This window comes from Borostomias antarcticus, assembly GCF_949987555.1.
Source record: "Borostomias antarcticus genome assembly, chromosome: 10".
NCBI lineage: Eukaryota > Metazoa > Chordata > Actinopteri > Stomiiformes > Stomiidae > Borostomias > Borostomias antarcticus.
In genome coordinates, this window is record NC_140243.1 from 25,770,348 (window position 1) to 25,784,301 (window position 13,954).

The 13,954-nt window shown below is 49.9% G+C and overlaps 1 protein-coding gene across 1 annotated transcript; it reads left to right on the forward strand.

Moving 5' to 3' along the window:
• The first annotated feature begins 579 nt into the window (after nt 1-579).
• Nucleotides 580-6,888, forward strand: rps19 (ribosomal protein S19). Its single transcript, XM_084445175.1, has 6 exons — nt 580-600; nt 2,714-2,784; nt 2,953-3,053; nt 3,352-3,535; nt 5,635-5,689; nt 6,836-6,888. The coding sequence occupies exons 2-6, from the start codon at nt 2,714-2,716 to the stop codon at nt 6,860-6,862; spliced, it is 438 nt and encodes a 145-aa protein (XP_084301301.1). The 5' UTR covers nt 580-600; the 3' UTR covers nt 6,863-6,888.
• The last annotated feature ends 7,066 nt before the right edge of the window (nt 6,889-13,954 follow it).

Here is a 13,954-nt window from a genome sequence, read left to right on the forward strand (position 1 = left end):
TGTATTTGTTTTATACGCTAATTGTAGGATGGAATTTAGATTAACAATGTATCAGATCAAGAAACACATAAGACTATTCTTCTGTTTCAGGTGGGGCAAGATTCTTCCAGGGGCCTGAGTCCCCCGAGGAGAGCCTACACGATGACGCAAGGCGAGGTGCAGATCTGTGGGGAGCATGGAGGTATAATATTGGTGCATTCGTTTGTGGTCGGAGGTGGCAAGTCGCAAGTGGCAAAATACCCACCTCCGACCTGTGTGCATTCAGATATATACCATTATATCACAGTTACATCTAGTTATATCTATATACCATTATATCACAGTTACCTAGTTATCTAGTGCATTCGAGCAACTGGGGGCTGAAAAACATATCCGAATTTGCGACGAGGAAGTGCGAGTTCATGCGGTGTTTTATTTAATCATTCCTAGTAGCAAGTCGCAATTTGCCACCTCCCAGTTATAAACGAACGCACCATATGAACGGTTGGGAGAAATCCATGGAGGTATGCTCAGATCTCGCGAGAGTGAGCGGGATTCGCCCGTGCTAACCCGGGCAGGAAACCCCGTGCTGCCCTCTTCCTCTCGCTGTCCACAAGCAAGGTAAACGGTTGTCTTGACTATCTCGAATGATTTCACATTAAATTGCGACAAAATTCAAACCAATTATCACCCTATACATTTTCGGATACAGTTAAATGAATGTATTATTAAAATACGGGTTGTCGTAACTGTTTAGGGGTGAATTGGCTGTGTTTAAGTGGTTTAAACTCGCATGAGGCTCAGTCATCCAGTAATGGCCGCCCCCATGCTGAGGCCCGGTGGGCTGTAGATAGTTGGCTTGAATCGAAAGAAACATAAATATAACGTAAATGAAATGCGTGTTTTATTTATGGTGGCTCTTATAACTTAACCCGAAAAGTAGTAACGTTACTTGGTGATTGTAGCGCCTCTCCCCGGGGCTAGTTAGGCAGGGCTAGTTATCCCGTGGCTAGTGCTCAGTGTGTTAGCTCAAGCTAATGCTAAAGCTAATGCTAAAGCTAGCCATCCTTCTGGTTTAGAGCATTCCGGGGTTCAGCACATGCACACTTGCTAGTTCGTCAATGAGATTAAGTGACTGTTGCGCACTACTGCTTCCTGTGTTGAGCTTGGTGGTTCTTAGCTTATTTCGATGTTGGCCAGCTAGCTGAATCTGTTTGGCCAGCACCCCTGGTTAGCTAGCTAGAGCCACTGTATTTCTAGTGTGGATAGCTGTATTTCTAGTGTGGATAGCTGTATTTCTAGTGTGGATAGCTGTATTTCTAGTGTGGATAGCTGTATTTCTAGTGTGGATAGCTGTATTTCTAGTGTGGATATCTGTATTTCTAGTGTGGATAGCTGTATTTCTAGTGTGGATAGCTGTATTTCTAGTGTGGATAGCTGTATTTCTAGTGTGGATAGCTGTATTTCTAGTGTGGATAGCTGTATTTCTAGTGTGGATAGCTGTGTTTCTAGTGTGGATAGCTGTATTTCTAGTGTGGATAGCTGTGTTTCTAGTGTGGATAGCTGTATTTCTAGTGTGGATAGCTGTATTTCTAGTGTGGATAGCTGTATTTCTAGTGTGGATAGCTGTATTTCTAGTGTGGATAGCTGTATTTCTAGTGTGGATAGCTGTATTTCTAGTGTGGATAGCTGTATTTCTAGTGTGGATAGCTGTGTTTCTAGTGTGGATAGCTGTATTTCTAGTGTGGATAGCTGTATTTCTAGTGTGGATAGCTGTGTTTCTAGTGTGGATAGCTGTATTTCTAGTGTGGATAGCTGTGTTTCTAGTGTGGATAGCTGTGTTTCTAGTGTGGATAGCTGTGTTTCTAGTGTGGATAGCTGTGTTTCTAGTGTGGATAGCTGTGTTTCTAGTGTGGATAGCTGTGTTTCTAGTGTGGATAGCTGTGTTTCTAGTGTGGATAGCTGTTTCTAGTGTGGATAGCTGTATTTCTAGTGTGGATAGCTGTGTTTCTAGTGTGGATAGCTGTATTTCTAGTGTGGATAGCTGTGTTTCTAGTGTGGATAGCTGTGTTTCTAGTGTGGATAGCTGTGTTTCTAGTGTGGATAGCTGTATTTCTAGTGTGGATAGCTGTGTTTCTAGTGTGGATAGCTGTATTTCTAGTGTGGATAGCTGTATTTCTAGTGTGGATAGCTGTGTTTCTAGTGTGGATAGCTGTGTTTCTAGTGTGGATAGCTGTATTTCTAGTGTGGTTAACTAGAACGTTACAAAGCTGCTCTCTACCATGTGCCTGTAAAGACTAACTTTTCAATAAACAATTCATTGTTGCAGTCAAATCATATGGCTCAGTTAACTTGCTGACTCGTGGGCCTCATTAATCCATGTAAATGTAGCTTCATTCGTTCTTTGTTTACATCCAAAACACATTGTATGTGCTTTGATGTGTCCTTGTGGTCTAATAAACATGTTGAATGTATTTCCTATCTAATAATACTTACTATACTGTTCTTTCTTTAATGTTTAGCATGCAACACAGTTTACTAGACACCATAATAGACACCTGGGTCGTCTGGGTTCTACTTGTAGCTACAAGCCTGAGCTTCACAGCTCACACTGCAGTGTACAGTATCTGTGTGAAGTGTGCTAGAAGACACGTGATAACACAATTTTCGCAGACCGCCTTCGGAAACTCAATAGAATTCAATATCTTCAATATTTGTTGTTCTCTTTGTGCAGATGCCGGGTGTATCGGTGAAAGACGTAAACCAGCAGGAGTTTGTCCGTGCCCTGTCGGCTTTCCTGAAGAAGTGAGTACAACTGCTTTGCTAAAGACAGTTCTGTCTCAAACACATCACTTTAGCTGAATTTTCTACCAGGTTGTGTAGAGAAATGAGCACTGAAGCTGAATTTTCTACCAGGTTGTGCGGAGGGCCCCTGTAGAGTTGCCTCTACTGATGTCTTGTTTGTGTGCCCAGGTCAGGGAAGCTGAAGGTTCCAGACTGGGTTGACATTGTCAAGCTGGCCAAGCACAAGGAGCTGGCCCCCTGTGACGAGAACTGGTTCTACACCAGAGCTGGTAAGAGTCTCTAACCCTCACTACACACTGGAGATGACCCTCTGGATGTGGACACTAGGCTTTATAGCTACTGCTCAAAGTAGGATATGATGTTTGAATCAGCTCTGGAGAATTAGCCTTTGTTGTGGAAGCTTACTCGCAGGAGTGCTATTACTGTGTGTGTGGTGCTGTGTCCCAGTATAGTAAACTATAACTAGAGCTAACAATAGATCTGATCAGTTTCCTGCTGGGATCACCAGTCTGCTGATTGGAACTTGACTGCCGATGTTGACCTAAAGCCTCCTGTCCCCCCCTCCAGCCTCCACAGCGCGTCACCTGTACCTGCGCGGGGGCGCCGGCGTGGGCTCCATGACCAAGATCTATGGCGGTCGCCAGCGCAACGGCGTGTGCCCCGCCCACTTCAGTGTAGGCTCCAAGAACGTGGCGCGCAAGGTGCTGCAGGCTCTCGAGGCCCTGAAGATGGTGGAGAAGGACCCCAATGGGTGAGCACAGGGATCTGGGCCTGGACACGTCTCACCCCGGTCCCCAGAAAGCTGTCACCAGAGCCCCCCAGTCCCCAGGAAGCTGTCACCAACCCCCCCCAGTCCCCAGGAAGCTGTCACCAACCCCCCCCAGTCCCCAGGAAGCTGTCACCAACCCCCCCCAATCCCCAGTCCCCAGGAAGCTGTCACCAACCCCCCCCAGTCCCCAGGAAGCTGTCACCAACCCCCCCCAGTCCCCAGGAAGCTGTCACCAACCCCCCCCAATCCCCAGTCCCCAGGAAGCTGTCACCAACCCCCCCCCAGTCCCCAGGAAGCTGTCACCAACCCCCCCCCCAGTCCCCAGGAAGCTGTCACCAAACCCCCCTCCCCAGGAAGCTGTCACCAACCCCCCCCAGTCCCCAGGAAGCTGTCACCAGACCCCCCCAGTCCCCAGGAAGCTGTCACCAACCCCCCCAGTCCCCAGGAAGCTGTCACCAACCCCCCCAGTCCCCAGGAAGCTGTCCCCAACCCCCCCCAGTCCCCAGGAAGCTGTCACCAGACCCCCCCGGTCCCCAGGAAGCTGTCACCAGACCCCCCCAGTCCCCAGGAAGCTGTCACTAGACACCCCCAGTCCCCAGGAAGCTGTCACCAACCCCCCCAGTCCCCAGGAAGCTGTCACCAACCCCCCCCCAGTCCCCAGGATGGTGTCACCAACCCCCCAGTCCCCAGGAAGCTGTCACCAACCCCCCAGTCCCCAGGAAGCTGTCACCAGAGCCCCCCAGTCCCCAGGAAGCTGTCACCAGACCCCCCCGGTCCCCAGGAAGCTGTCACCAACCCCCCCAGTCCCCAGGAAGCTGTCACCAACCCCCCAGTCCCCAGGAAGCTGTCACCAGAGCCCCCCAGTCCCCAGGAAGCTGTCACCAGACCCCCCCAGTCCCCAGGAAGCTGTCACCAACCCCCCCAGTCCCCAGGAAGCTGTCACCAACCCCCCCAGTCCCCAGGAAGCTGTCCCCAACCCCCCCCAGTCCCCAGGAAGCTGTCACCAACACCCCCCAGTTCCCAGGAAGGTGTCACCAACCCCCCCAGTCCCCAGGAAGCTGTCACCAAACCCCCCCCCCCAGTCCCCAGGAAGCTGTCCCCAACCCCCCCCAGTCCCCAGGAAGCTGTCACCAACCCCCCCCAGTCCCCAGGAAGCTGTCACCAACCCCCCCCAGTCCCCAGGAAGCTGTCACTAGACACCCCCAGTCCCCAGGAAGCTGTCACTAGACACCCCCAGTCCCCAGGAAGCTGTCACCAGACCCCCCCAGTCCCCAGGAAGCTGTCACTAGACACCCCCAGTCCCCAGGAAGCTGTCACCAGACCCCCCCAGTCCCCAGGAAGCTGTCACTAGACACCCCCAGTCCCCAGGAAGCTGTCACCAGACCCCCCCAGTCCCCAGGAAGCTGTCACTAGACACCCCCAGTCCCCAGGAAGCTGTCACCAGACCCCCCCAGTCCCCAGGAAGCTGTCACTAGACACCCCCAGTCCCCAGGAAGCTGTCACCAGACCCCCCCAGTCCCCAGGAAGCTGTCACTAGACACCCCTGTCTCAGGTTTATTTAAGAAGCTTTGCTATGAAACCACACCAGATGTGTCTAGTGTAGGAATAGGGGCTGGGGGCCATCTTTGAATTTCTGCTTTGATCTGCATGTGCCTTTCAGACAAGGGTGTCTGTAGTTGGCGAATGAGTGTTCTTGACCTTTAGAATGACCAGTCTTGAAATGGTCTCCTGGCTGCTACTCCCGTCAGACCCAATGTTGTCCTTTCTATGCAATACGTCTGACACAGTTCTCTGTTATACTTGGAGACGCCTCTAGCCTAGAGGCCAAGGCCCTAGAGAAGGCTTGAACATTTCTGGACAATGCTTGTGAAAGTACTTCATGCTGACTATCTTGATTTTACTTCTTTTTTTCTTTTTCTTTTTTAACATACTTTTTTTTTTTTAATGTATAGATTCCCTCCCACTATACATGTATCCATTCTACGGCAGTCGGTCGGGAGTCAGGAAGCTATGTAGTGTGGGCTGCTCTGCTCTGATGCTATATAGTGTTGTACTGACGCTCTCCACTCTCTATTCTCCAGCGGTCGTCGACTAACCTCCCAGGGAACCAGAGATCTGGACAGGATTGCTGGCCAGGTGAGCCCTCCCTCTCCCCCTGCTTCTGTGTGAGGCTGGGACCGCACAAGAATCCAGGCTGTTCCCAAAACTCCCCCTTGTGACTGAAAGCAGGATCAGATGCAATAGCAGCGAAAGCTTTGTGGGTTTTAGCCTTCGGGAAAAGCTTTGGACTAAACGGGACCTTCTAAATCAAGCACTGTCTGCTGTATCTCTAACGGCTTTAGAGTCTGATGTGAAGCAGCGATTCCGTGTGCTTTCTTGCCTACGCTTGGCGTTCCTGGTCTTGGAGCCAGAAAACACCCTCGCCAGAAACAGCCGGCTATGAGGCTGGGTGTCTCATCTTTAAACATGGCCCTGGTGCATGTTGCCGGTAGAGTAAACGTCAGTGTTGTTAAGCTCTAGCCGGACATCTGCCTCGGAAAACAGCTCTGTCCTTGGGTGAGATTTATCCTCCCGAGCCCCGCCTCCATCCCCCACCCTGACAAAAAACAAAAGTCAGCCGCCCGCAGAATGTAATTGTGCTTTCCGACAGAGCGCCATGTTGTCAGACTTGAGAGTTAGGGGGTGGCTTGTCAGTCTGTCTGTAGAGCTGGGGGGGGGGGCGGGGGTGCTTGTCAGTCTGTCTGTAGAGCTGGGGGCGGGGGTGCTTGTCAGTCTTGAAGTTAGGGGGCTGGAAGCAGGAGCAGCGAGTTGTCAGTGTTGAGTCGGAGCGTGCGGAGCGCCCGCCTGGTTAGAGGCGGGTTGGGGCGTGTGCACGGCGCTGTGACAGTCTGAGGGTACAGTACGGCGGAGAGACGCGCGGAGGGAATTTCACGCCTGCCGAGCTGCCGTATGGCGCCGCGTCTCCTCGTTAATGAGCTGCATGCAGATGAGCTACCCCGGGGTCGCCACGGCGACGGAATGGACGGGTGCCACGGAGACGCTTGGTTCCACAAATGTATTTTTTTTACGGCTTTTTAGAAATCGTTTTCCTTTCCCGTGGGCTAGGTGTAATGCCACGCACCGTCACTAACGTGGAGGGCGGTTTGGGCTGCGGCTGTAGTGGAACCAATTTACTCCAAGTTGTTTTTTTTGTTTCTACTGGGATGAAGTTCCTCCCAACTTCTAAATTCTGTAGGAAGAGAATCTGAATCATCTAATTTGTCTCCTCTCTTCTCTTCTCAGGTTTCAGCTGCAAACAAGAAACCTTGATTTGTTAAATAAATCTTTTGAACAAATGAATGTCTGTCGTCATATTTAACTGCCAGTGGATATTGGATGTACAATGGGACTGAATAAAGCTGATCATATTAAAAAGCCTCTCCAGGCCCTAAATACTCCAGCGCACGTTTCCTAACCTGATATCACACAGAATGTCAACTTGTACTCTGTTGAGGTCTAGAATCAGTGGACTTGGGTGGAGTGGGCAGAGTCAAGGCCAGGACACGCCTGGGTTCTCCCTTGAGATTCAACATCAGTTTATTCGGCATGTAAACACACTAGGAATTTGACACGGGTCCTGATGGAGACGACAGGACAGTGCAAATGCGATTACAAAATACAGTGCAGTGCAATATAATTAATAAAAAGGCACATGCAAAGTTGCACTATATATAATGTGAATGGTTTGTAGCTGGGTTATGTGAGAATGTGGTCATCGCCACAGCTTTTCATTACCAAGCACATTTATTTTGCATTTGCTTTGTATTTCATAAACAAGATGAAAGGACAGCCTACAGCACAAAATAGAATCCCATCCCTGTTAGATCTGTGATTTACAAGGAATGCAGCAATGTTGTGTTTCTTGAGGGTATTATTTTCTCCTGTGATTATCAAAGGTAAAACCTAAGGCTATCTATGCAATGCACAGCAGGGTCTCAGTTCGTGTTCACGTCACATCAGGGTGTGGCCAGAGACGTGTTGACGTCACATCAGGGTGTGGCCAGAGACGTGTTCACGTCACATCAGTGTGTGACCAGAGACGGGAAGAACTGCGCTCTATAGTCTGCGGTGCAACAGCGCCATCTAGAGGCGGTCAGATGACAGGCCACCCGTGTGGATACATGTGACTACAACCCAAGTACATTACATTAGTCATTTAGCAGACGCTTTTATCCAAAGCGACTAACAATAATTGCATTTAACGTAGGAAGAGCCAATGTACTAATACTTGCAAGAACTCACAAGTGCATCTTCTTTCTAAAACAAGTGACTAAGAGCATAATCTAGTGCTGAAGGCAAAGTGCAAGAATCGCAATCTAAAGTACAGTGCAATATAATATAATATAATACAATAAGTGCTTAGGTGGGAGGATTGTTGTAGTACTTCTTGAAGAGATGAGTTTTGAGCCTGCGCCGAAAGATGGGCAGCGACTCTGCTGTCCTGACATCAGTGGGCAGTTCATTCCACCACTGCGGGGCCAGAACAGAGAAGAGCTGTGACCGTGTCGATCGACCGCAGGGGCCTCGGAGTGACGGGGCAACCAGTCGCCCCGAGGTAGCAGAGCGTAGCGGTCAGGAGGGGTTGTAGGGTTTGACCATGGCCTGGAGGTAGGAGGGGGCTGTTCCTTTCATTGCCCTGTAGGTTAGCGCCAGAGTTTTAAACTGGATGCGAGCCGCTACAGGGAGACAGTGTATAGTCTATAAGTAGCCTAATGCATGTTTCTAACTGCTTACTTCCGTCTCCATACCTCTATGCCTATTATATATATATATATATATATAAACAAACAACTTTTATTGTCATACAGTGGGGACACAGCACACGGTGATGAGGCGGCAACGCCGATGTCCAGTGATGAAATTCTTCCTTCTCTTCAGCCATCCCGTCGTCCTTCCTCCAAGGGTAGATGGGAGCAGGCAGTAGGCAGCGTGCAAGCTCCCGGACAGCGTGAATCATCTGTTCCTATTTGGTTATTTTGGGAGGAAACCCTTGCGAACACGGGGAGAACATACTCCGCATTGGCGGGAGCTGGGATCGAACCGGGACCTGGCGAGTCCCAGCCGGCCACTCTCCCTCCAGAGCTACCTTCCCCCTAATATCATCATCATTTTTTTTTGTCTAAGTCATCTCTTCACGATGCTGGCCACCTCTGGTGAAATTGCCTACATCCTCAATAAGCTCTGTGCACCAGCTCCACTACTTCCTGAAAGTCACTTGGCATCTTTATTTCCTGTTCTATATGATTGGATTAAGTGATTAATCAGGTGTGCGGAAGACCCAGCGCACACCTGATTAATCACTTAATCCAATCATATTGGACAGGAAATAAAGAAGCCAAGTGACTTTCAGGAAGTAGTGAAGCTGGTGCACAGAGCCTATTGAAAAGATCCCATTATACCCCGGTAAGCCCTGTCAACCTATGCCCACGCAAAGACCTATTAGGAACGGGCCTACCGGGCCAAAGAGCTCATGGGGCCCTTTGCATTTCTTGTCACATAATCAAAGGGCTTAGTCATTCATGTCAAAGAAACCATCGTGATACTTTTTAAGTGGGTGTTTATCTATAGGCCTATAGTACTTTAGAGGGGCTGAGTACTCCATATGGGCCCTTCAACTCTTTTGGGGAGAAATCCAATAAACAAGTCCTTTTCACAGAGTTAAGGTCCCAGCTGGGTAAAGTTGCTTTTATTGTGAGTTTTCTCAAATTATCTTCAAATTGGATGCAGTCTCATTGGTATTGATAAATTAAATGGGTGGTGTGGGGGCCCGTTGCGTGTCTGTGCCCAGGGGCCCATCATTTCATAATCCGTCTATGCCTAGGCTATATGTTGACTTAGGCCATTCTATTGTTTGTGTTTTTTGAAAAAATGAAGTCTCCGACGCAAATTCAGCCGAGGCACGTACGTCAGGGCCGGGGGGTCAGCAGAGGTTAATCAGTCACGCATGACGCAGCAACAGCTGACTGTAGCTGTCATAGCATTGGTCAGCTCACTAGAGCGCACGTATTTAAGCTGTCAAAACATGTCATTGTTCGCGCTTGCCTTTACTGCTGGTCGTGCTTCATGCTCGCCCCACCTCCTCCCCTGCTCCTCCTGCGTATGTCGATGTCGTCTGTTGTCATCGTTGCTCTCTGTCCGGGGTAGTTTGCAGGTATTCCACCAGCGGTGGATGCCAGAGTAGCCGCTAGCTGGTCTCTGTGGCTTTCCGTGGTGGGCGCCATGGACGCAGAGACACTAGGCTGTATCTCCCGCGGAACCCACGAAGCGTCGGCCCGTGGGGACCAGGGACTATAATGTACAGCAGTCCTCCTGTGGCACTCTTTGACGGTCTTAGTGGGCTGAGTTACCTCCGAGCGTCTTCCCGATCGCGGCCCACTCTGATCGTCATTGAGGCAGGGGGCTAGATGCCGTTCCCCCTTCCTGGCTCTCTGGGCCAAGGGCTTGGCCCAGAGGGGGGGAACACCTAGATTGCCTCCCCCTGCTAACGCGCTCCACGCGGCGTGGAGCGCTTTCCACGCCGGTGGAAGGCAGGCGGCCCCCCGGACAGAGCACACCGCCAAAATTCATATATTATGCGCTTGTATATAAATGTTCAAATTTGACAAAAGTGATCTCGTCTGAACTTGAAATTATGATTAGGCCATTATAACAAGAGAGAATTTATGGACCTGATAACTCTTTTGGTCTCACCCAACATGTTTCCGTCCCAACCCATAAAAAAGGTCACACCTTAGATCTTGTCCTCTCTGTCAATCTCCCTGTCAGCAATGTGGAAACCATGCCCGCCCATACTGACTGTGACTATTATGCTGTGGTGTTTCAATCCTCTCTGTCTCAGCCCTCCACTAACATCCAATTTCCTGCACGCCTCTCACGGTTTATCAGCGCCCAGACACCTGCAAAGTTTTCCTCTGCTTTTGCTGCCGCCCAAAACACCAGGGCAGGTGAGGTGCTGTCATCAGACCCAGAGGAGCTTATGTCCGTGTTCAACTCCACCTGCCGTTCTGTTCTGGACTCTATTGCCCATCTCAAGATGAAAAAGCCCAAACCCAAGGCTGTGGCTTGGCTAAATGAGACCACCAGAGCAGAGAGGAGAGCATGGAGACAGGCTGAGCAGAGGTGGAAGAAAGATGGCCTGCAGGTCTCTCTCAAAATACTGAGAGACAGACAGAAGAGCTACCACAGGGTGGTTAAAGCAGAGAGAGCCAAGTACTTTGCTAGTCTCATGCTCCAAACTCCAGAATTTTATTCAGAACCATCAATTCTGTTGTTTGCCCTCCTACTACTGCTATCCAGGATGCATCCCCTACAAAGTGTGATGAGTTTCTGTCCTTTTTCTCAGAAAAGGTCGACAACATCAGAAGAAACATCCCACCCTCCACCCGGGACCTAGCTGTTACTCTGAGATGCTCATCCACCTTCTCCGTGTTCAGCTCCATCTCCCTCTCATCCCTCTCCAAGATGGCAGCCGCCCTCAGGACCCCCTCCCTGCCCCCCTCCTTAAGGAGGTTTTTGAGGCAGTTGGTCCTCACATCCTGTCCATCATCAACTGCTCCCTGGCCACAGGTATCGTTCCATCATGCCTAAAAGAAGCGGTGGTCCAGCCCCTTCTTAAGAAAGCCAGCCTAGATCCCACTATCCCCAGCAACTACAGACCCATCTCAAAATTACCATTTCTGTCAAAGCTGTTAGAAAAGGCTGTCCTCAGTCAGCTGCAGCCCTGTCTCCAACACAACAACATACTGGAGAAATTTCAGTCCGGATTTAGGGCCGGCCACAGCACCGAGTCTGCCCTCTTGAAGGTGTTAAACGACCTACTCCTCATCGTTGACTCAGGGAAATGTGCTGCACTGGTTCTCCTGGACCTCAGTGCAGCATTTGATACTATAGATCACACCATCCTCCTCGACCGCCTCCAACAGGGGGTTGGCATCACCAACACAGCCCTGTCCTGCCTCAACAACAGGACCTTTTCAGTGAATATAGACAACCATTCATCCTGCCGTGTCAACCTCACCTGCGGGGTCCCTCAGGGCTCAATACTGGGTCCTATCCTTTTCTCCATCTACATGCTGTCCCTCAGCCAAGTCATTCATCGCCATAAGATTTCCTTCCATTGCTACGCCGACGATACTCAAATCTATCTTCCACTCAGGGCAGACGATCCCTCTGGGCTGGACCGTCTGAAGGACTGCTTGCGGGACATAAAGGAGTGGATGTCACAAAACTTCCTGCAGCTCAATGACACCAAGAGTGAAATCCTTCTGATCGGCAACTCCACCTCGATCAGTCAGATCAGAAATAATCTAGGAAGCTTGTCCACCCTTGAAAAATCCCACGTCAGAAACCTTGGGGTCATATTTGACACAGACCTCAAGTTTGACAAGCAAGTGAGATCTGTGGTGCAATCCTGTTTTTTCCAACTGCGCACAGTATCCAAAATCAAGTCCTTCCTCTCCTCCAGCGACCTACGGAGGGTCGTACTAATGCTCATCTTCTCCAGACTGGACTATTGTAATGCCCTCTATGCCGGGGTCACCGACAAGACCATCCACAGCATGCAGCTAGTCCAAAATGCCGCTGCCAGGCTGGTGACAGGCACTAAGATGAGGGAACACATTTCTCCTGTCCTCTCCTCCCTTCACTGGCTGCCAGTGAAGCGCAGAGTGAAATTCAAGATCCTCACGTATGTTTTCAAAGCCCTCAATGGTCTCGCCCCAGCTTACATCAAAGATCTCCTGGACCAACCTACCAGCTTCAGGCCTGGTCGCCGGCTCAGATCTGACAACCAGATGACCCTGAAGGTCCCACGGTCAAAACTTGTCACAAAGGGAGACCGTGCATTCTCAGTGATGGCACCTGGGCTATGGAACAAGCTTCCTCTGAACATCAAGTCCGCCACCACCCTGGACTCTTTTAGAGCACAGCTTAAAACTCACCTCCTTGTCACAGACGATCTATAATTTATGTCCTTGTCTTGTGTCTTAAATGTAGTTTCATTTTGTGTCTCTGCAGTCCTGTGTTTTTGTTTGTCTCTCTTTGTACCCGGGCTGCGCCCCGGGCTGATGTAACAGTTGGTTGGGGGGCGCGTTATAAATAAAAATAACATAACATAACATAACAATATGTGATATATGAATGTGCGTTTCCGGGTCATACAGAAGTCGGGGTGAATTAAAGTGTTACCCTTGTTCTGACGGCCTGGCGACCTTTGCTAGTTGATCCTTCAGCCATAGATTCGTTTCTGGATATGAGGTCCATTCTTATCAGGTCAGGGAGGTAGGAACAGGTTCTTATTCATCCATGGACACACTGTCACACACAGTAGCTTATACCCATTTCTTTAACCACCCACCACTCATGTATGCCTGGAGTAAACCCACTTCTTTAGTCACCACTACACACCTGGGTAGGAAGGATTCAAACGGGGCTGTAGTCTCCACTCCAGGAGATAGACCTACCCGTTTCCATACATTCTGACCCTGCATGAAGTAGAAAATGAAACTGGAGATGAACGGTTATGCCTCGCGCACACAGCAGATGGCGGCAAAGCACAAAGCATCCTGTCACCCACGCGCCCACCCATCCACGCAGGGAGCTCATAGACTCCATGCATAGACTGAGGCCAACTAACATGGTATGCGAAAGGAGGTAATAGGCCGATTAATGCACAAAACTAGTACACTATGAGCTCAGCCAATTTTCCGTTTCCTTTGGCGGTCATTAGAATTGGATGCTGTGTTGCTCTTCCTGTGTACACAAAGATAAATGAAACTAGACACTATATTTGCTCTGAGAGATGGCTTTGCGCATGCTCATTCCGGTCTTTGTGTTTGAGTGTCAGTGCATTGTTTGTGTGTTTGTTCCTGTGTTTGCCTGATTCCATCATGTGTTTGTTGTAGATCAGCGAGCCAGTCTCTCACTCACTGACTCTCTCTCTCTCTATCTCTCTCTCTCTCTCTCTCTCTCTCTCTCTCTCTCCCTTCCTCTCTCTCTCTCCCTTCCTCTCTCTCTCTCTCTCTCTCTCTCTCTCTCTCTGTGTGTGTGTGTGTGTGTACACTGCCCATCCCTCTGCCAGTAGATAGTCTTTCAGCCTGTGTACAAGGCTGTCTGGTTCTTCTATAGTGTCAATCATCATCCTCATCATCCACCAGCTCCATCCATCTATTATTCCCCATCTCTCAGGACATATTCATCTGATACATTTTTTTTATTATCTCTCTCTCAGCTTCTCTCCCCCCCCCCCCATCTCATTCCCCTTCACCCCCCCCCCCCCCCACCCCTCTCCCTGAGTTGACCAGCTGTTCTGAAACACCTGAACCCCCCCCCCCCCATCCCTCTCTCCCTCCCGCTCCTCTCTCT

Excerpts from the sequence above, each read along its gene's own strand:
- rps19 (XM_084445175.1), top strand. The coding sequence starts at position 2,714 with ATGCCGGGTGTATCGGTGAAAGACGTAAACCAGCAGGAGTTTGTCCGT. Across the intron at positions 3,536-5,634 it reads GTGGAGAAGGACCCCAATGG|CGGTCGTCGACTAACCTCCC; the intron begins GTGAGCACAGGG and ends TCTATTCTCCAG. Across the intron at positions 5,690-6,835 it reads TGGACAGGATTGCTGGCCAG|GTTTCAGCTGCAAACAAGAA; the intron begins GTGAGCCCTCCC and ends TTCTCTTCTCAG.